The 22,540-nt window shown below is 40.8% G+C and overlaps 1 protein-coding gene across 5 annotated transcripts in view; it reads left to right on the forward strand.

The window, feature by feature from the left end:
• The window catches only part of kaznb (kazrin, periplakin interacting protein b), a 113,056-nt gene that overhangs the window by 31,301 nt on the left and 59,215 nt on the right, over positions 1 to 22,540 (forward strand). For 4 of the 5 annotated variants that reach the window (XM_068315017.1, XM_068315016.1, XM_068315015.1 and 1 more), the window contains exon 3: positions 10,803 to 11,007. In XM_068315017.1, the coding sequence (XP_068171118.1) occupies positions 10,803 to 11,007 (205 nt within the window). Of the gene's footprint in view, positions 1 to 10,242; positions 10,261 to 10,802; positions 11,008 to 22,540 lie in introns of those variants that run through there. The other variant, XM_068315018.1, reaches the window with a different exon arrangement.

The following is a 22,540-nucleotide window of genomic DNA, read 5'->3' on the forward strand; positions in this document are numbered from 1 at the left end:
TTGCTCGGCATGTGCTATACAATATACAGTGGTACCTCTACTTACGGATGTCTCTACATACAAAATTTTCTACTTACGAAACACCTCAACAGGAAAATATTGCCTCTAATTACGAAAGAAATTTCGAGTTACGAAAGGTAAAATTACAGTATGGGCTGCTACTCGCAGCTCCCAAAGGTTCCTGAACGCAACATTCTTGTAGCTGCTCTGCCATTGGCTATTACCTAGCATCCTGGCATCCCATTGGCTAAGAGGAGCCTCTATGTGTAGCTAGATAGGTGTCTATGCAGCGTCCTCGTCATTCGGCTCTCGACCCATGAGGTGTTCTGATAGTTTTACGTAAATATATTAACTTTTATATTACTCACTGGACCCTGAGAAAGTGACGGAGGAAACAGCAAAAGAAAAGAAGAAAAGAGTTTTTTTGTCCGTACAAACAAAGCAAGAGATAATAGAAAAGCATGAGAAAGGGATGCATTAAGGTTGATCTCGCCAAAGAATATGGCCGTAATGCATCTACAATCGCCACATTATTAAAACAAAAGGAAGTTTAAGGAGTTAAAGGCATTGCGTGGGTGGTTGGAGAAGTTCAAAAGGAGGACTGGAATTCACTCTGTTGTTCGGCATGGTGAGGCAAGAGCGCATGAACCAAAGAGGGTAAAAAACAATGAGGACAGCAGTTAAAAGGGAAATGACCATCATTTTTATTCTTTACTCTATTCTTTGCTTTTTACATTATGCACAACTCTCATTTATTGTGTAATAATCTAATTGTAACATTTATTTGTTACATGTTTTGATGCATTTTTATGTTTTATAAAACATTTATGGCGGAATTTTGGGGGGCTTGGAACGGATTAGGGCATTCGCATGGAAAACACGTCTCTACTTAGAAATTTTCTACTTACGAAATTTCTTCCAGAACCAGTTAATTTTGTAAGGAGAGGTACCACTGTATTCCAAATCAAGTTTGTCTGTCCTCAGAGATGAATACTAGGGACTGTGATGATCCTCTGATATTGATGAGGTTTGTGTTTTTTTCCACTATCTTGCTTCTATGATATTTCTATCAGACATCAACTGGACCATGTTTCCCATGTTAATAAACACATTTTACCATGTCACCTATGATGGATAGCATTTTCATCACAATTCTTTTTATTATTGATCTTCAATAACATCAACAAACCAATTTTCAGATCATGGTTTGAGTCAAAGATTCTTGAAATTTAACTCAACAGGTCGACAGTGAACAACTGTTTACCAGACAAACTTTCTGAATATTGAACCTAAACCGTCATTTATGTAAACAAACCACAGTCTCTCACTGATGTCACCTCAAACTATGTGATGGTGGTTGCTAAAGTAAACACATATGGGCCTGCTAATGCTAATCCTAATGTCTGTCTCACTGTGCGTACCCACAATCCCCACTGAACCATCACTACAGCGGTCAGCAGAAAATGGACCTCCTCAGCTCATATACTATACTGGACAGTTGCGCACACATGTAATGCCTGACATTGTACTGTACGCTGGCTTTACTCCATTTTCCATTTAATTGTTTAGATTATTGTTGGCAATAGGATGCAGGTTCATACATTTCTGCAGGGTATTTATTTATAGTGGCAAACAGAATGTTTCCAGCTTCCCTACCTCATCTGTGTTTAAACATAGGACGTCTCAGGGGGAACACAGTGACTATCAGACTGCAGTTTCTTGTGAAGTGCAGCCTAAACTGATAGTTATCATGGTATACAAGCTGACCTTTGATTGACTTGACTGTGGCTTTAAACTATCTCGATCAACAAATCAGTCTTGTTGTCCTCTGGATTCCCTCTTCACTCCTCCTGTGTTTTTATCTCCCTGCCAGCAACCCACATCTCAGAAGGACAGCTGGCACACATGAAAATGCCTAACAAAGCCATGATAGATGTAAATGCAAAATGCACATAGATGCACAGACACAAACACATGTCTGCAATGCAAATATGAAGTATTCTTAAGTTGCTTGGGTGAATACTCTGCAGCGTATTTCATCCATTCCACCTGACTATAGAATGACACTATGGTAATTAGTTTGCCCACATGCAAATGTTTTAGAAATAGAAAAAGAACATTACATTGTTTTGGTTTTCATGGATCTTAGTATTAATTCCCTGCTATAATCCCTTAAAAGAGCTCAACTCTCTGAGTTGGATTCAGACAAACTCATTTAGCATGCAGATTAATGCAACTCCCATCTCCTGCAGGGGTCCGGCTACTAAACAAATTTAAATCACATACATTTACAATTAGAATAAGTTGGAGCCATTAAGTAAAAGATAGAATACAAAAGTATCTCATCGGCACAGTTTGCCTTCCTAAACATATTTGCATAACTGCTTTGCCCTTTTCACCATAGCATATGTAAAATAGCTGTTTGCTCCAACAGTAGTCACAGCCGAAACAAGCCTGGAAAACGATCCTCCGCTCCTTCGGTTGTATTCCTGAGTCAGCCATATTGCTCTAATTAAAACAGTTTAAGTCTTACTGTCAGGTCTGCACCTTGCATTTAATTGCTTCAGCATCTTAATGCATAAACATTTTCTGTGTGTGTGTGCAGGTATGGGAGAGCAGGTGTGTAGTAGATGTGCTTGGAAGGCTCTCCACACAGAGCAGTATGCTAAACCCAGAACACAGCGTTTACTCTCGTTTGTTCCTCAGCTCCTGTTAGTGGGTCTCTGCTGAACGCTTGACTGTCTTTCAATTTAGTCCTTCTGATAACTCCAGTCTCTGTCACAGAGATAAACACTGAAGTATAATAAATGACTTTGTAGCTTCATGTGTTTGTATCTTCCTCACTGTCTCTGTGCCATTCCATTTCTAAACCTTATTTATCTCCCACTTTTCTTTCCTTGTTGCTTTTTTTTCATAGTCCTTCAAGTTTCATATGTCTCTGTTGTTTTATCAAGTAGTTTCAAGTACATAGGACATTGAGGGTCTTGGAAAAATGATTAATTCTCTGTTGTTGCATGATTGCTATGTTCTTTTTAGTGCCGAGACATAAATATCACAGTTTTATGTGATCATTTTGAAGGAATTTTTTTATTGCTTTTGTGATTCTCCTCCAGTGCACAAATTTAAAACCAGAAAGATTTACTAAGTCACAGATATAGGATGTCACCTGGATGTGAAGAATTTGAAAAAAGTACCTTGCGCTGGCATGAATAGAAAGGAGCTGCATGAGGACGGCGATAAAGCAGGTGATGGAACGATTATTGTCTGTAGTGTTGCCATTCATTGGAACTGTCCTCTTGAGTGGGAGCACGACAGTGAGATGACTCTCTTAATCAATAGGCTGTGCAGATGTGCCTTTACAAGCGCTGACAGGAGGATAAGCTCCTTATCGGTATACTGTACTGAAACAGCTCTCCGTTATGGACTAATCTGTCCTCAGCACCGCATAGTTTTCCTTCCCCCTCAAACTGTCACACATTTGCCTGCAGTGCCACAATATACCTGGGAGTGGCTGTCTTTGGTGCAGAAAATCCATGTTTGGTCTCAGCTAAAATGAAAGGTGTTTTCTCTGCGGGCTTCAGAGTATACTGTATGTTCTGCAATGACGGCTGAATGGTGTTCAGCAGCTTGGATCACTTAGTTTCACATGTAGTAAATAAATTATTAAGTGATTATCACCTTCATCTGTTCTGCTGATATATCATATATAGTGTGGTCTCTTTATTTGTTAGCTGCAGAGAGACAGGGAAGCATACAGGAAGGTTCAGATGTTTCTCCATGTTTCTAGTTTAAGCTATACTAAGTAGTTGCTGGACTGCAGCACCAAGTTTCTTGTTTACCTCTCTGCAAGACAGCAAATATTTTGCGAATATTTCTAAATGTCTGACTTCAAAGATTTTCCTTTATTTAATGAATGAGAGATGAATTCTTCAGTAATTCAAACTGGGAGGCATACTCAGACCTGCCTTTACAGCTTCGCCATTAATAGCCAACAAATAATAAACGTGCATCATAAATCAATGGCCAGAGCTCTGTCAGGTTCATTTCCGCTGCAGTTGCCTTGTGAAACTCACTCTGCTGCTCTGAGAAAAGAACAAGAAAGAGGCGGACGAAGGAAGGCTTAGTGATAATTAATGTTCTCGGTGTGTTGTAGAAAATGATTTACCTTGAAAGATTTTCTCTTCCAGCATTATCCACAGGCTGCTCCTTTGCTCTATTGAACATCTGATCGATCTTCATAAGCTGTCATTCTTTTTTTCCACTAGGATTAGGACTGTGATAAAGGTTTTTTTAAAAACTATTATACTGATTCCTTGTTCTTTCACTCTTTCAAATAGTATTTTAATCACAGCGATGAGTATAAATTGGAACCAATCCTTCTAATCTGCCCACAGGTTATAGGCACATCTTTAGACAGACCCAGGCTCTGTTCGTGATCTTATAGTGTTTTGCAGGTCGTCAGGGATTACTGCAGCATTCAGCTTTGCATGTCAGCATGTACAAGTGTCAAAAGTAGATAGAATAAACCTGGTAGTGAGCAGACATATCAACATGAGATGTAGCAATGGATTGTGGGGACCGTGGGGAGAAAAAGCAATGGCATAGAACAACCAGCAGGGAGCAGACATGAGATCGAAGGGGGGAGGACAAACTTCTTCCAGGTGGAGATAAGACATGTGAAACCATGGAGGTTTATTCTCCATCATCAAATACATAGTTTCCATTCTGCATACCCACACACACCTCCCCCTACCCCCTCACAGCTTCCTTTTCACTTTTGGGTTCCCCGACAGTCCTGAGACGAGCTTTTATCTTGATGCTCATCAAGGCATCTGGCCCCGTGATTCATGCACAGCCCCTCAACCATTCTTTCCAAGCGGAGAGGCTGTCAAACTGTTCATCAGTATTGAACTATCAGATCTGAGGTAACAACATGGCTGCAAGGTGCCTTCCTTCTTTGGGAAGGACTTTTGATGACAGACTGAGTTTGATAATGTGTGCCTCTCTCCAGGCCTTATCTCAGCCTTGATAGGCCAAGCGTATGGGATGGAAGGTTATCCCTCAGCTAGAGTTCAAGCCAAAGCAAAGCTGCTGCTGTCTACTTTCAGTAATCGGTTAGCAGCCTGCAGAGGGTTTCAGTGAGCAGAGATTTAAGAGCACAGCGTCCAGAAGTACATCAGAAACTGGCTGGACTTGAAACAGGCGCCTTTGATAGTCGCTATTCCTTCTGATCAAGTGTCTTGTCTTGCGTCAAATCATATGACTGCATCTATGTCAGCATTAGTCGCTTTCTTTTATTCTCCGACAGAGTCAACACATTTTATTTCAGGTTACAAGTAACTGTTTGTACTCTTTGCAGCATTTTCCTCCGAGAAGGCATTTTTAAATCAAACATATGCATCATCAAAGCCATCCTGCAGTTACAATGCTCAATGTTTTTCCAAGCTGCATCGACTGTATAGGCTCAAAGTCAGGCGATGTGTAGATTTTAACTGTTCATTTATTAAATTTATAAAGGTTTTGTGGTTGCAAACAAAGAGAGAAAGAGACAGAGAGAGAGAGAGAGAGAGAGAGAGAGGGAGAGAGAGAAAGAGAGGAAAAGAGAGACAGAGTGAGGTTTCATTTCCATTTCCTGCCAGTCATTGTTTACTCCATCAATGACCCTCAGTCTCTGTGTGACGCCACTCAGGGCTCAAGCCTTTCTCTCCTCCTCACTTCCAATGACATAAACACCCGATGTTTTCCTCCAACCCAGACATTTTCATTGCTGCATTCAAAGCAGTGAACTATATGTGTGCCAGAAATCCAGCTTCTCTTTCTGTTGCTGTATAGTGATTATTTACATACTCATATTACAGATTACATTGCATTTTATTTGAATTGGTTTAGAAAAATCAAATTCACCATCGTTAGCTTAAGTAAAAATTAGTCGGTGCAGTGGGAAAAGTAGAACGTTAGTCAAAAAGTGTTTTGTTTAATAGCTGGCAAAAGACAGCAAGAGGTAATGGCAAAAAAAAAAAGACATGTAAAGACACTCAGACTTTTCATGCAACACTTTTGTTCTTTAACTCTGCCCCCTACCATCTGACACAAAAGTAAAATCTAAATGGGCAATTTATCATGCCTGCACATAAATAATCGGACTGAGGTTTAGCTATTTAGAACTGCTGGCTCTTCCATTCAGAGCAGTTCTACTATATATGGAGGGTGAGATTTGGTTCCAACATCTCTGGCATATATAAACACACGCTAAAAGAATATGCTGTGTGACTGAATAAATTGTCCATGAAATGAAATATTTTTTTTATTTTAGATCTGCCTTAATCATATTAAAGGAAGCCTCATTTAGACATTTAATTAAATATGTATTTCATGAGAAACATTACAGAACCTATAGGGCAGTTCTTCCTGCCCTCTCAACATCCTTCACATCAAACACATGGTGGCTGATTTCATTATGGCTAATTATACATCACTGGAATGAAACACCGTCCAACATACTTTCATACACATTCATGCACGTCTCATATCTCACAGACTTGGACAGACTGCAGAACAAAGTGGACATTTTCCCCGGGCCACTGACAAGACGTGTATAAATAGTTGAGCAGGACATTATATCACTTTGCTTATTGGGAAAAAATGGAAAGCATTCCGGTGTGGAGAGGATTAGTCGATATTCAATTAACCCAGGCAGACAGTCATTGTGACTGTTTATCAATACCTCTTTTTAACTACACACCCTCGCCACACTTAATTAAACTTCCCATTAAGAGCATCAAACAAGTGAGGAAACTCGCAACACAAACAGTTCACCAAGTTTGGAAAAGTGAACCAAGTCCATTAAAGTGCTGATGGGAAAAACATTTGTATAAGAGAGTCAACAGTGTCCCAGTCAAAGGTCTGTAACTCATACTATATAGTCATATACTATACATGCTCTCAGTAGTTGTGGTGACAGAGGGTGACTTTGTGTGTTTTGGACTTTCATTGCATTACATTTCCTCAAAGTACGTATTTGTCTCGCTGTTTATGTGTGTCTGGAACACGTTCCCACCCTTTATCCTAAAAATCATTAATTTCGTCACATTCCACAGCTGAGTGCAAGCCCTCCCTCACGAAGCTTAAAGCACACTGTGGTTGTGTTTCCACATGAAAGCAGCCATCATATTGTTTAAGACAACCAGTTGTGTCAGAAGTAAAGGGGATTCCTCCATTGTAAGAGAAGAGGCCACCCTCATCCCGCCCTAGCGCTACAGGCAGTCAAACACGCGCTACAAATCAGGGACAGTGATGGAATCTGGGACAGTGACTGTCTAGACGGTGATAATGATCTTTTAACATGTGATGTGACAAAATGGGCTTTTTGCACTGTAAATGTATTCGTTAATAACTAAATCATCAAGCTTGCGTAGGCCGTGAGTTGAAAAGCAAGAGAGGGAGATGAGTGACTGAGACAACAGGAGAAACAAACACAGGCGTGTCACAGCATATATGCTGTCATGATGCCGCGTGTCCCAGTGATGCTGGGATTCAATCTGATTGTTAAATCTGTCACCTACAGCTGTGACATGATGATGGTTTGTTTAGCTTACAGTGTATCTCAGGGGATGGTTGGTAAGTCAACCACTGCTCTCCAGTCAAATATGTGGATAATAATTGGATGTCATGATGTTTCATGCGTGCTGGTCACCAGAGGATGACTTCTAACAGACTGTGGTATTCTCTTCATCTGTCATATAGAAACACAAGCAGGATAAACATTTTAGCTTTAACTGAAATATCTAAAATTGGATGGATCACACTACAGTTGGTACATATATCTAGTTCTGTCATCTAAAAAATCTTTTCACAAAGTCTTTTACCTCGCTCAGTAATCATTGAGTTTTTCCAGTGTTTTGTTATTTTTATAATTTGTGTTATTTGATTTGCTATGTAGAGAATTATACTGTATATACAGTGGTCCCTCTATTTACGAACGTCTCTTCATACGAAAGTTACGAAACGCCTCAACAGAAAAATATTACCTCTTGTTACAAAAGAAATTTCAAGATACGAAAGGTAAAAATACAGTATGGGCTGCTACTCGCAGCTCCCAAAGGTTCCTGAAGGCAACATTCTTATAGCTGCTCTGCCATTGGCTATTACCTAGCATCCTGTTATCCCCTTGGCTAAGAGGAACCTCTATGTGTAGCTAGATAGGTGTCTATGTAGCGTCCTCATGTATTCGGCTCTCGACCCATGACGTGTTTTGATAGTTTTACGTAAATATATTAACTTTTTGAGTATTCGCTATGGACCCGAAGAAAAGGGATGGAGGAAACAGGAAAAGAAAACAAGAAGAAAAGAGTATTTTTGTCCATACAAACAAAGCAAGAGATGATAGAAACGCATGAGAAAGGGATGCATTAAGGTTGATCTCGCCAAAGAATATGGCCGTAATGCATCTACAATCGCCACGTTATTAAAACAAAAGGAAGTTTAAGGAGTTAAAGGCATCGCGTGGGTGGTTGGAGAAGTTCAAAAGGAGGACTGGAATTCACTCTGTTGTTCGGCATGGTGAGGCAAGAGTGCATGAACCAAAGAGGGTAAAAAACAATGAGGACAGCAGTTAAAAGGGAAATGACCATCATTTTTATTCTTTACTCTATTCTTTGCTTTTTACATTATGCACAACTCTCATTTATTGTGTAATAATCTAATTGTAACATGTATTAGTTACACGATTTGATGCATTTTTATGCTTTATAAAACATTTATGTCTAAATTTCGGGGGGCTTGGAACGTATTAGGGCATTTGCATGGAAAACGCGTCTCTACTTACAAATTTTTCCACTTACGAAATTTCTTCCAGAACAAATTAATTTCGTAAGTAGAGATACCACTGTATATGTGTGTTTATATATAAATATAAATATATGTATATATACACACCTATATATACATATATATATATATATATATATATATATATATATATATATATATATATATATATATACCTATATATGCACCTACAGACACACACACACACACACACACACACACACACACACACACACACACACACACATATATATATATATATATATATATATATATATATATATATATATATATAATGACAGTATATGTAGAATAGGCTATCTAATTGACTATTATTACTATAAACACCAATATTTTAATATTCTGCACTAGACTGAACCAATGGACCAAACCAGAACACAGTAAATCTGCACAGGTTCTTCCATAAACAGGGTGTGGTGAACAAACCACCGGCCTAAACAGCAGCTCTGTGTTTCATTTGTTCGTCATTTTCCCAGCCTTGCAGTCCCATCTTTGTTTGTGTGTCCATTGTTTGAATACCAATAAGCATCGAGCCCTTATCACTGTGGCTTTGGATGACAGCGTTCCAGAGATGTATCACTCATCTGCCTCGTATTGCCAAAGACAGGATGTGTTTTCTGACTTGATAAATTAAATGTCAAATTCAGATTTCTTGACGCACTATGTGGGATTGTTGTAAGTGAAAATGGAAGGCCCACTCACTCCAACCTCTTGTGTGTGGGATGGAATTTGCAGCTGTCTAACAGTTGAGGGACTTGATGCTGATGAAGTTTGTTTGCAGGACCAACGGATTAAATGAACTTTAATCCTTCCAACTGTTTCTGATCAAGACATTTTAAAAAAAGAAAAAGCTCCACCAGCTCTCGCCGCAGCCCAATTGTAATTCTCCGAGTCTCTCGTCTTTGTGTGCAGCCCATTGGAGGGCTGTGTCTCTGTCCTCTGCTTAAGTTTGCACTCAGAGTTGAACTGTTTTCCCTTTGGGTGCCTTCAGCCAGCCCCCTTCCCCTTCCACCAATGTGGGGGTGAGCTTTCCCAGGACAAAGAGATGAATATATAAGGCAATGAAAAAAAAAAAAGAAAAAAAAAAAAAAAAAGAGGGGGTGGGAGAGACAAAGAGACAGCGGGTGTTTGAGTGAGGGGGAGGAAGGGAATGTGGGAGTGAGAGGGAAACGAAACAGAGGGCTTGACGAGCTCCTGTCAAAGGGTCCAGAGCTGCTGCCCAGCTCTGAGTGACGGGAGACGGAGACTGGACTGAAACAGTCTGGACTTCTACTTCATTACAGACCTGATTTCTGCCTCATGACAGACTCCAAAGGGTGTGGGATGCACAACACTCTCTACTTAGAGAGTTGCTGAAGCACAGCTCAGTCCAACTGTGTGTCCCCCCCCTCTCCCCTGGTCCTCCACTACATGGTACAATCCATTTAAAAGGCTGCATGTCATCTCAGTGTGCGCTGGGTCCTCTCTGGGAGCAGCTGCTCACAGCACGGTCTCCTCGGCGGGAGAACTCACTTCCCCTACGCCTGCTGAGCGGCATCTCCTTTTCTCCGCTGTCCTTTTTCCTTTCGCTCTCTCTTCTGGCTTTTTTTTTTTATTTTTTATTTTTTTTGCATTCTGTCTTTCTCCCGCCTTGACTCTCTTTCTCCTTAAGCCCTGCGCTCACACACACACACACACACAGAGAGACACACGTTTCCTCTAGTTGTGTAGTGCTCGGCCACACTGTGTTCTTCATGCAGTAACAGGTAGACATCCTCTCTGGGATCCGTGAGAACACAAGACGGACTAGAGTCTTATGTGTGTGAAGTAAACTGCGAGAGGAGAAGCACAGGTGGAGGAAGAGGAGGAGGAGGAGGAGGAGGAGGGGAGAAGAAGAGGAAAAGGTCTTAGCTTCACCCCCCCCTCTCTAATGCTCCACCTGACATCATGCTGTTCTCTGTGGATTTGGTCCTCAGGGGAAAATCCTTAAAATGATGGAAGACAACAAACAGCTGGCTCAGAGGATTGATGGGGCCATCCAGTCTGCCAGCCAGGAAGTGACCAACCTCCGCTCAGAGCTGTCTGCCACCAGCCGCAGACTGGCCGAGCTGGGGGCCAGCAGCCCTCCTGCCCTGAACCACCACCAGCACAACCACCACGATGACAGTCTCCTCTACCGGGGTGAGTGTCACAGCATGACCATGTTCTGTGTGTGTGTGTGTGTGTGTGTGTGTGTGTGTGTGTGTGTGTGTGTGTGTGTGTGTGTGTGTGTGTGTGTGTGTGTGTGTGTGTGTGTGTGTGTGTGTGTGTGTGTGTGTGTGTGTGTGTGTGTGTGTGTGCACTCAGTCCAGGCTCTCAGAGCATGAGAGTAAGAAAATGAACACAGGAGTATTTAAAATACACAACGAGAAATATTCTGGGGATGTGTAGCTGGTTGACAGGCATATCATTCCACCTTTCTTTTGATGACTTATTTTTCTACACATCAGAATAACAACGGAAAAGGCAGCAAATTGAAAAGCGAACAGGAGACAGATTGAGTGTTGTTATTAGATGGGAGGGGTTGAGGTTACGATTGTCAGCCAGAGCCGGTATGAGTTTGGTTTCCCAGGCAGCAGCTGGGCTCCTCTGGGGCTGAACTCGCTCCAGCTCTGGCTCCGCTCCTGCTCCTGCTCCCGAGTTTCAAACTGAGCTTAGGGCCCAAGAACTGCTCGCCAACATCTCTGACAGGGGCTGGCGGCACCATGGCACCATCACTTAACTGGGAAAGACGTAAGAGATGAGGAATGAGCTCTAAACTGAAGTTTTCATGGAACTGCAAGAGCCCTAACAATCTTGACTCATGAGCTGAACTGCCTTGACAGTGATGTTTCCTGATTCTCTCTGTATGTAATAACAAATATACTGTATACCGATAGGAAATAGTTGCACATTTAGTTTTATGCATGGCCAACTAAAGCTGTTTGCAATTTTATTCTTTCCAGCTATTTTGTTTGTTTCAGCTGCAGTAAGATGATGGCCTGTGCTGAATTAAACTCTCGTGTTGCATTCACACTGTATGGCTGACATCTTGGATTAATCAATGGTTTTATTTTGGAATGAGCAGTAATGCAGACAAGAAAGTCCCTTTTTGTTTCTCTGAAGTGTGAGCTAAACAGGAAACACCACTGTTGATGGTCATATCAATGTATAGCAACTCTGTCCCTGTGGAAAATTTATACCTTGAAAAAAAAAAACTAAGATAACGTGCAGCTTCAGCTTCACATTGAGGTCATGTGCAAATACAGTGAGGGAAGACCTCAGATGCCTTTGGCCTGGTGTGTCTGTGATAGATTCCTGAGATGATACTACAGGAACAACTGGCTATCAGTGTCCATTAAATCGCCCACTTCATCGGGAATATCCGCTTCAGCAACAGTTGATTCCTCAAAATGGCTGGTCACCCAAAGACTGATCTGTGAACTGTGTTTGTGTCTCTGTGCCTCTGACACACGAAGCTCAGCTTCCCTGGTTTTTCTTTGCACATTTTCTGGAATTAATTAACTTCGCTCTCACAATGCAGGGAGTTCACAAATCAACAAATCACAATAGTTGCTGAAAGGTCCAACAGATATATTTTTCTCTACTGCTGTTTGCACTTCATGCCTTCATTAACCATGAACCTCCAGGGATGAGCAGTAAGATTCGTACTGGGCAAACTTGAAGAACTCAATAAAGCTACTGAGGTATCAAGAAGTGAACACTCAATGTTCATCTGTGGGTAGATATGTGGTAATCATCCAAGTATATGTTAGCTGATTGGGTTTGTTGGCAGAAGACTTCTGCTGTCTTCACAAAGGTTTAATAAAGTTCCCTCTATCTCTTCTCCGTACAATTGATCAAGGGCATGATTACAATATCTAAATGGTCTGATTGGCAGATGAGCCCCCAGCTCCACTCTTAAAGGATGTCAGAATGAAGACAGACATGAATTTATAATGCAGTGGCTGTTTGGGAAAGGTTTTTGAGTACCAATGAGGCAATAAGATAAAAGCCTTTCATTTACTGCAAAGGGGGCAGTCTTTGGATCATTCATTTGCTGTTGTTCCAGGTTCCAGGTATGACCTTTTGTCAGTGGTGTCACCTCTCCCCCTAGGCCTAGATCTTGTCTGGACACAGCTGTAGTGTTAAGTCTTAATTGTTGGAACTACACAGATGTAGCGAGATATCAACAGCATTAAGCTTGCTTGGTCCATTTTGTTCCAGCGCTGTGAACAGTCAAGCTGACATGCCCACATTCCTGAATGTCAGAGCAGTGATGTCATACTTCCTGTTGGGAAAAGGCCAGGCAAGCAATCAGGTGACTGATCAAACCAGCAGCAAACTCCTCTAACAGTGGCTGAGTAAGTCTGAGGTCTTCACCCTCAGCAACAAGCAGAGCACGCATATATGAAGAGGGATGAGGTAGAGAAAGCTTAGCTTAAGGGTGTTTTTTTAATGATTGTAGTTTGAGATGATTTTTGTGAGAGATTTCTGACTCTCTGTGCCTGATGAACTGCCGTCAGCATCCTGTGGCTTAGGGAGATTAAGTTTTCTTTAGGTGAGTATCTTTCTCAAGGCCAAGCTGTTAGTTGGTCCATTTGTTGGTTTTGCCCTGTGCAGGATCACAGCAGCTGCACAGACAAGGCTTTTTAATAAACATGAACTGACTTCCTATAAATATACTGCCCTGCACTGAAATGTCAGATTTTGCACTGTTTCCCGAGGGAGCTTCAATTACATCTCTACAGATATCCAGTGAGTCTGTTGTTCCTGTTAGCTTTGATACTTTTCCTCATTGAATTAATAACATCACAAACAGATTTGGCAGAATGTTTGCAACATACTGCCAAAGACCTTTAATTCAAGCTCCTAACAGAAATGTATTTATTGTCGAGGTGATGACACCCTTTATTTTTGACCCGTCTCCTTAGTCTGTCATATTAACGTTGTTGTTTTTTAAACAAAAAGCATTGCTGCCACTCATCCACCTTGCAATCAAATGGTCTTTAGGAACAATGGCTGTGTGAAAATGTTCCTCTGAAATCAATGTAAACAGTTTGACATATTAAATTATAGTCAGTCTCAGAATAGATCAATACTCTGAAGTCAATTGGTGAAGAAGTCCTTATGGGCTCAGGGGAGGTTGTCAATATTAATCCATAAACTATTTTAAAGCATAACTATAAGTCAGGTGGTGGTGGCTCACATGATTGGGGGGTGGGGTGGGGAGTTGAGGCCAATGCAGGGAAGAATGAAGGAAGACAGATGTTTGTATGACTTTCCTTTTTATATAGCGAGGCTTACTTTTGGCTGTACAGTAGTAAAGGTAATTTCTGACTGCGTTCTAGTAAAGCACTGCTTGGGCTTGGATGAGGATGAAATTCTTTGGGCTGAACAAAAGTTCCTTCCAGAATTTAAAATATCTTGTTCATTCATGAAAAGTTTAATGTACAACACGTAAAATCTCATCAGCAGTCAATTTTCAAAGAGAGAAAGTCTGTGTCAAAAGCCAGAGCTTAAGATCCCGCGAGCAGAAGCTACAAATTATGCTGTGTCACCTTATGAAACATTCAGTGGTTTAAGAAGAACAATTACCACATTCAGCCTTTGGAGAAATGTGATCATTCACTTTGGATTAAGAGGAGGTTTTCTTATTAATCTGGTAAACATACTCTCTTGTTTATATCCTAATAAATTTGTAGCACTGCTGATTCTTTTTTTGGGAGGACTTCTTCTCTATAGTGACAGAGACGTGCTGGTGTTGATTTCAAGAGAGAAAAATAAATGCTTATGGCCAGTGTGTTACTGTCAGTGCATTCAGAAAATTTTGGTTATTGAACCGTTTATACACAGGACAAAGATGCCTTTTTTGTTGGTGGGCACAGTTTGCTCCAAGAAGAGTTTTTTGATTGATTCTGATGCCATGTGGAGTTTCATACAAAGATTTTGTTAACGTTTGTAACAAAAATTCTCTCTTTCATCATCAAATTGATATTTTTCATTGTGTTTGCAGCTATATGTAATGCCTGCACAAACAGCTGTGGATCAGCAAATTAAATGGATAATTCCGAATATTTTTGTACAGAAACAATTGAAAAGCAAAATCAATTCATACCTACATTGCTCATTGCGTCCCCACTACAGGTGCAAATGTCCACACGGCACCATTAATGTGAACTTACAGTGTTAGATTGTCCAGTTTGTTGATGAGAGAGCAGACACTAGTGATGTGAACGCTGGGTTCTTTGTTGCCCTCAGGTCACATCAAGCAGTGGAACTCTTAAATGAAAGACATCTGTTGAGGTGTGGGCGTTGACTTCAGATGTAAAACTTTTACCTGACGGGCAGCATTCCAGCTAATCCTGCAGACTAAGCAGCCCCCGGTAGCACCTGGGACCCCTGTAGTACCACTGAGCTGGCTGAATAGCACCTGTTCAAATATCTCAGATGACAAAAGTTAAGTGTATTATAGATTTATGAATCTGACTATGGTGATGCAATTACCCACCTGGGCCTGCTTTTGATTGGCTCGTCAGCACAATGGTGTTTCTGACACAGGCCCTCACTGAAAGAGTTTTGACTTTGTGAGAATCCTCATCGTCACATCGTTATGGTGTTTCACTGTGCCACAATAGTCAGATTTGTAAGAGATAAACATCATGAATCCAAACCAATGCCTGGATTAGCCTTATAATATTAGTTTTTCACTTCCTGGATTCTTCTTCCCACAAAATTTTATTGAATGAAGTTCAAAAGGACAGACGGGAGATATAACGACTCCTGCTTCTAGGAAAAAACATCACAATTTGCCTCTAAACCACGTTCTTCAAATCAGATCACCTGTTCTCCTCTCAAGGCCCACGAGTCCATCAAAGTTCTGTGGAATCACTTTAGTAATCCTCGATTTCTCCAACTTAAAACACACTAACAAACACATATCAGTGATCATAAGACCTCTTCTGAGTCTTGTTGGCACAAGTAAAATGGGGCTTCTTACAGTCTGGATTTGGACCACGTGCTGCTAATTGGTTCCCCCTCCACACCCTCCACTCTAAACACTACAGTATTCAGGAAAATAGTGCCGATTAAGTATTCTGCTAAAAGACCTAGTGATTATTATTTCTCTGTAGAGACAAGGCACTGACTCTAATGCTTCTGCTGCAGACTAATTGTGGGGAAGAATCCTCTCCCCATCTGGCCTGAGTTTGTCGGAGGCCCTGCGTCTCTCATTACTTCATCAAGCTCATGAACAGTACTTGGAACATAACAAAAACTATGGACGCAATCCCACCCACTCATGCTCTTTCTCTTTCTGTAAGGCTCTCCAGGGACCAACCGCCACAGAGAAAGTATGGAATGCACTCCGACCTTCCCCCTGTATCCATGTTTCTCACACACACACACACACACACACACACACACACACACACACACACACACACACACACACACACACACACACACACACACACACACACACACACACACACACACACACACACACACACACACACACACACACTCACACACACACACAGCCTGACCTCCCCCTGCCACACCCAATCTGTGATCAATGCAGCGTGAGGAACTGTGTCCAAACTGTTGCCAGAGAGACACTTCCCTTCTCTTCTAACATTTCTTCGTCTCTCTTCCTCATCCTCACATATTGAATGTAGACTAATATGAAATCTAATCTTTACAATGAGTATATAGTAAAATACAACAAGCTGAAAAATGTTATATTTGCACATTAAAACAAACTGATGCAATCGGGAAGATATAGAAATGAAACCAACCAACTAATATATATATATGACTTGTGCATATAACAGATGAAACAATCACACACTGCTAATTAGCTTATAGCCCGTGTTCACTGCAGTATTTGGAATGTAGTTGTTTGCACAGCTAAGGTGCTTTTATGGTTTTAATTTTATAGTGCTTGATTTATTTAGTTTTCTGTGTTTCGTCAATTTTAGAGGAGTGTATTTGTGCTTGATAATAACGATCAGACATTGGAAGTACTTCCTGGCAGCCTGCTACAGTGGTTTTCAATGGCCAAAAATACAGGCTCATTATTTTTTTCTTGTAAGGGAATGCCAGCTATGGTGGTGAACTGACAGAGCTGTGGAGGCTGCCAGCAGGAGCAGAGGTTCCGTGCACTCGGACTCGGGAAAGAGTTTCCACTTTTGAATGTGGCTCCACGCAGTTCAGAGAGGACAGCTGTGGGGCATATATTCACTTTCATGTCCATACAGGGGCAGAGGAACCTGGCCTGTATTGTTGAAATGACTCCAAAATCTCTCCAAGTTCATGGTTGAGCTGATTTCATGTTGGAATAATTATTAAGGGTGGAAGTAGACATGTAACAGCAGACGCTAGCCTGTCTTAAGTCCATTAGCAGAGGTGACAGAAGTGCTGCCCTGGAAACCACCTGGAAATGCCACTCCTGCTGTGGTGGCAGATGGCTGAGGTCTATTAACATGCTACCCCTGATGCAGACTGCCATCTCAGAGAGAGCATGTGAAGAGACAGGCAGGTAAGTTGGCAGAAAGTCAGTGGAGCAGAATCAGGAAAGCACCCTGCCAAAGAGATGAAGACAGGACACGTCTCAAACATGTCTTCATGTGATGTTTCCAGACGAGCTCTATCGGGGTGAACTTCACAGTACGAGTCAATGAAAAAACAATTCAGTGAGAATTGAGGTGTACTTAACAGCGGAGCTAAGCGATGAGTTCCGTTCTGGTGTAACACTACCTCTAAGAGCTAAATGTTCCCATCAACGAGACAATATTGTCGTCTCCATGACACGCTCCTCTGTTTCCTCGGAGCAGTCTTTGCTTCCCAGATCATTTTTGTTGATGATGGCATTTATCTGTGGATTTCCACTGTCTAGTTCATGGCTCGGGTTAAGAGCACATTATGAGATTGGCTTTTTATTGGCTGAGAAGTACTGAGAGGAACAGAATAGTGAGGATGTTCCTCACTGTTATCGCTCCCATTTATACTCCTTTTCCTTCTATTTTCCTTCACACGGGTCCCTCATCATAACTTAGCATGCAAAACATTACTACATTGCTATTTTTATCAGAAAAGGAAATGGGTTGCAGATAATCAGAACCAAGAACTCTGCATTTTGTGGTAGGTATTTTGTACTTATCGCAACATTTGACAGAGGAGTGAAGAATTGCTTCCTGGTTGCTTTTATTGGGCTGATTGAAAGTCTCCTCTGCACTATGTGTGTCTGGAGATGATAAGACTGTAGGTCCAGGAATGGGAAACTCACTTGAATGCATTCCCTTGACCCTGATTGACTTGATGCTGTACGCTGGGATGGAATTCGACTGAGGTGTGATGATAGGTGCCTGAAACAACTCTCCCCCATGTGATGGATGATAAGATTCTTCAGTAATGATTCACATGCTGGAATCATGGATGAAAAATATTCATTGTAAATTTTCAATAAGACAGAAAATGAAACAGTGTTTTGCTCAACCAACACCTAATGGGGTTTTCCAAGGCCACTGCATGGGTGCTGTAGTGCCCGCTTCACAACAACAAGCATAGATAATTATCAGACATTTAAGAACCCGACTCCCACATCTCCCGAGTGATGACACTGCACAGCTAACCCTTCATTTTCACCTTGAATCTGTCAAACCCCTGTTGAGTCCAAACTTCAAACAGTTGTTGAGAAAGAGAGGAAGAGACAGACAGTGAGAGAGGAAGATTGCCTGCCTTCTCAGCAGTCTCAAATCATCCTATTAAAATGCCTCATTGCGTTTGCAGCAGAGACTTCATATTGCTGCTGGTACATATTGTTGCCTTGGCTGCAGTTTAAATCCATTCCCAGAAGAGAATGGACTAGGCATGGAGGAAAATGAGTTTTGAGGAAGTGCGGAATACCCCCTTGTATTCAGAAGATGCAAAGCATGACATTCCAGCAGAGCTGAGGATAAGAAGGAGATTTTGTCTCTTCCATGAATCATGTAAGACCCTCGGTCTTGCAAGGCCGATTGGCTGAAGGCATCCTGAACATTGGGAAATACTTTTGGAAATGTTTTGGATTTTTGTTTTCCAGGACATACCAGAGCACTTGTAGGCCAAACTTCCACTTAGACTGTCTGCAGACAGCAATTCATCATTAACAACAAAACATACAAAATCATTATATCAGTTTGGATGTTATTTTGTCTGCTCCACTGATGTATTTGGCCACGTTTTGGTCAACAGAATTAGGGCTGAATGATTAGTCTTCACTGAAGTGCAAAATTTATTTAACTCTTTATTCTAAAGCTGCTCTGAAGTGTCTTCTTTCTAATGAACACTCTTTGTGACGGTGAAATGAAAATCTTTTTATTTTGGTTTTTGTTTGAATAGACAAAATAAGCTGTTTAAATATGTCAGCTTGAGCGTTTCAAAATCCTGATGGGTTGATGAGTTTCTTGAATCAGAAAATATCCTTCTATTCTCATCTGTTTGTTGTGACTCAACAAGAACTTAAAAGATGCATTTTCCGACTTTGAGAAAGCGATACGTTTTTTGGACATTTTGTCTGGTAAATAATTCCAAAATATAACAATCTGTCAATGCTATTTGAATAAACATTCCGTCTCCACACACATCACGCGCTTCTGCTAAAGAAACACTGCAACTCGCTTTACTGTTAACTTTCTATTGACATTAAACTGCAAATCGCTGTTCAGGTCATTTCATTTACTCCAATATGAATCACTGCTGCATTTGATGTTGTCATTTGAGAGAGCGTGGATGTCACAAATTAATTTCCTGTTTTTATACCATTGCTTCTTTAATTGGGTCCTATTTGCGTGAAAACCCATAGAAAATTACGGTAGAGCTCCCCACATTGCATTTCATGGTTCCTATTGATGCATCACCACCATTATATTTGTAGGCTTCCTGAAATGTTGAAGTGCAGCTTATTTTGATCTGCAGTCTGAAGAATTAGTGTTGAAAGCATGTCTCTGTTTTCTTGTGATGGAGAGGTTCTGCACAAATATTTATAAGGTCACCAATAGTTGTACCCGTTGTGCGCAGACATATACAAACACAAACACTCTGGGGCTGTGCAGGAACGACTGCGCATATACATTCTTCTAAATTTGTTTTCTTGTTTGCACTAAGTTTCTGACTAAATCTTTCCTCAAACCATGTGTGCTCTGCCATTATCCCAAGAGAGAGCAGATGTTTACAATCTAACTTGGGTTGTTGGAAGCATGTTTGTTCATTCCAATTATAGAGGAGACAATTCAAAAAGACATCTTTATCACCAGGCCTGTTAAATTCACCCCCAGCAATCGGAAAATCAGACAAGCGGCATGATTAGACATTGCGATTGCTTTCATTCTCTAAAAATCTTCTATTTCCAGTCTCAATTTTCCACATAAAAGGATCTGATTACCTACAACATGTTAATCTCGCAATACGGACAGATTAATTACTTTTAATGTTCCTTTTCAAAAAATTTGAATACATTCGCCTCCTCGGTAAAAACAAACACCCCCAAAATAAACCTGCTACTTTATTCATGATGAGAGAACTATAATTCCAAATTATCTGTTCATAATGCATAGGCTACTCAATAAAATTGTCTTCATAATCCATAAACAGCAATGAAAAATAGAATTAAACTGATCAGTGGTTTATGTTAATTTGCATCGCTTTCTAGTTTTATAGTATTTGCTTCCCATTACGATTGTTAGGTTAAACTGAGACTACAGAAAGCTGAGGTTTATATTCCTAGCAGGCATCTGCTGAGTGAGACTCATCATTTATAGCCACATGACTTCAGTTTCCTTGCATAGCAATAAAAGAAATTAATCCGAAAGGCTCTATAGCAATTCACTTTAATGGTTTAGTGGCGTCTTTTTCTCATGATGGGTCCTCTCACTGTTTAATTCTTTGTTCAATTTGATTTAATTTATTATATATGCAGAAATCCATGTTCTTCACCGGACTGACAATATTGTCTTTGTTGAGCCAGTAGGATAAACATTTGCGTGACTCATCATCCTCCTAGTTAATTGCTAACTTTTAATGTCTCAGGTATTCACTGCCTTCACACTGTCTATGCTTGGACTAAAATAGAAGCTATTATTTATCAGTAATCATTTGTACCTTCAAAACACGGCTTAGCGTTACATGATGCAGTGGTATTTGCTCGTATTGATTAAGTTCTTTTTATCATACACTGCCCATAATGCAACATGACTGCATTGGGGAGCAGACCCTCCCTTCACATGCACAACTGCAGTTAACAGGACATTGACAGAGAAGGGAAAGAGCAGCTAGAGAGGTGTGTATGAAGCACAAAACATTTGATAAACTTCCCGACTAGATTGTGCCTCAGTTGTGTTTCATATATGTAATAATCCATCAATAATAATTTTAAAATATCTGCTAACTCTACACTGGAATAGGGACATGTTATGAGTTTTCCTTTCACCAAAAAAGGTATAACATGACATGTTTGAGTAAATTTGACAAACTTGACATGGACACAATGTATTGTTGATGTTTCAATGATATAATCCTACTAAACATACTGTACAGGAAGGACTGTGGGTTTGGACAGAGGATATTCCCCAGGGATGATGGAGCCAACTCTGTTCAGGAAAGGAAACTTCATTTGATGGTCATTTTTGTCTATTGAACAACGGTTTCCAGGTTGTGTAATAATCTACAGGGGAAAATTAACAGATCACGCTCCGTGACATTGTCCCTTTTACATGTTGGATGACAGCTCATACAACAAACTGCAAGTGGTGGAATCTTCCATTCTGGCCACAAAGTGATGAATTCCATACTACATGACCGCTGTTACTTGAAGTGGTGGGGTTTTCTGGAGGGGGTTTCAGATTCAGGGGTTTCCCACAGACTCCTCTAATTAACCACGACTACTCAGCTACTCTTGCTGTCCAGGAATGTGATCGGAGACCTCCTGAAGTGAGTCTCTGTTCCGCCCCTAGCACAAATGTTCTTTATTTCTAAATCATGTGAACCAAAAATGAGAAACAAAACTGAAGCAGTTTATTTCTACATGTATCAGTGGTTTAGGGGAAGGAGACACATGGTATACCCGTGTGTTTTAATGAGTTGTGTTTACCCGTGGGTCCATATTTATTCATGAATATCCTGTCAGCTCAGACAGACTATTATTTCCTTGTAAATGGTGCTAATTTCAACCTCAGACTTACAGAATGACCACTGGTCTGAGGAGTGGAGGAGAGGAGAGGAGAGGTTTCAAAGAAACATTTATTTACATTTAACTAATCATCATAACTCACCACAGCAAAAAGCAAAACAAAAACGATCAGAAAACAATAAAATTAAAGAGACTGATCAAAAATTAATAACCAAAGAGTTTTTGTCACCTACAGAACATAAACCCCCCCCCAACACCCCATATTTCGTTAAAAACCAGCATGTTGTCGGTCATTTTGTTGTAGGAGTGTTCAACCATTAGTCTGGTTTTTACTAGTCCCTCCATCACAGGCACAACTTCTGTGCTACCAGCACCCCGAGTCCGGTTCCTGCGTGTAATCCAGATCGCCAGTTATGCAGTTGCAGACAAAAAATTGAGCAACACAATAACAGGCTTACTTACCGCTCAATATTTTGGTCCAAAGTTAAACAGATCAAACGTAAAATCCTTTCCAAAACCCCGAAACCA

Source organism: Antennarius striatus, chromosome 5 (assembly GCF_040054535.1).
Source record: "Antennarius striatus isolate MH-2024 chromosome 5, ASM4005453v1, whole genome shotgun sequence".
Classification (NCBI taxonomy): domain Eukaryota; kingdom Metazoa; phylum Chordata; class Actinopteri; order Lophiiformes; family Antennariidae; genus Antennarius; species Antennarius striatus.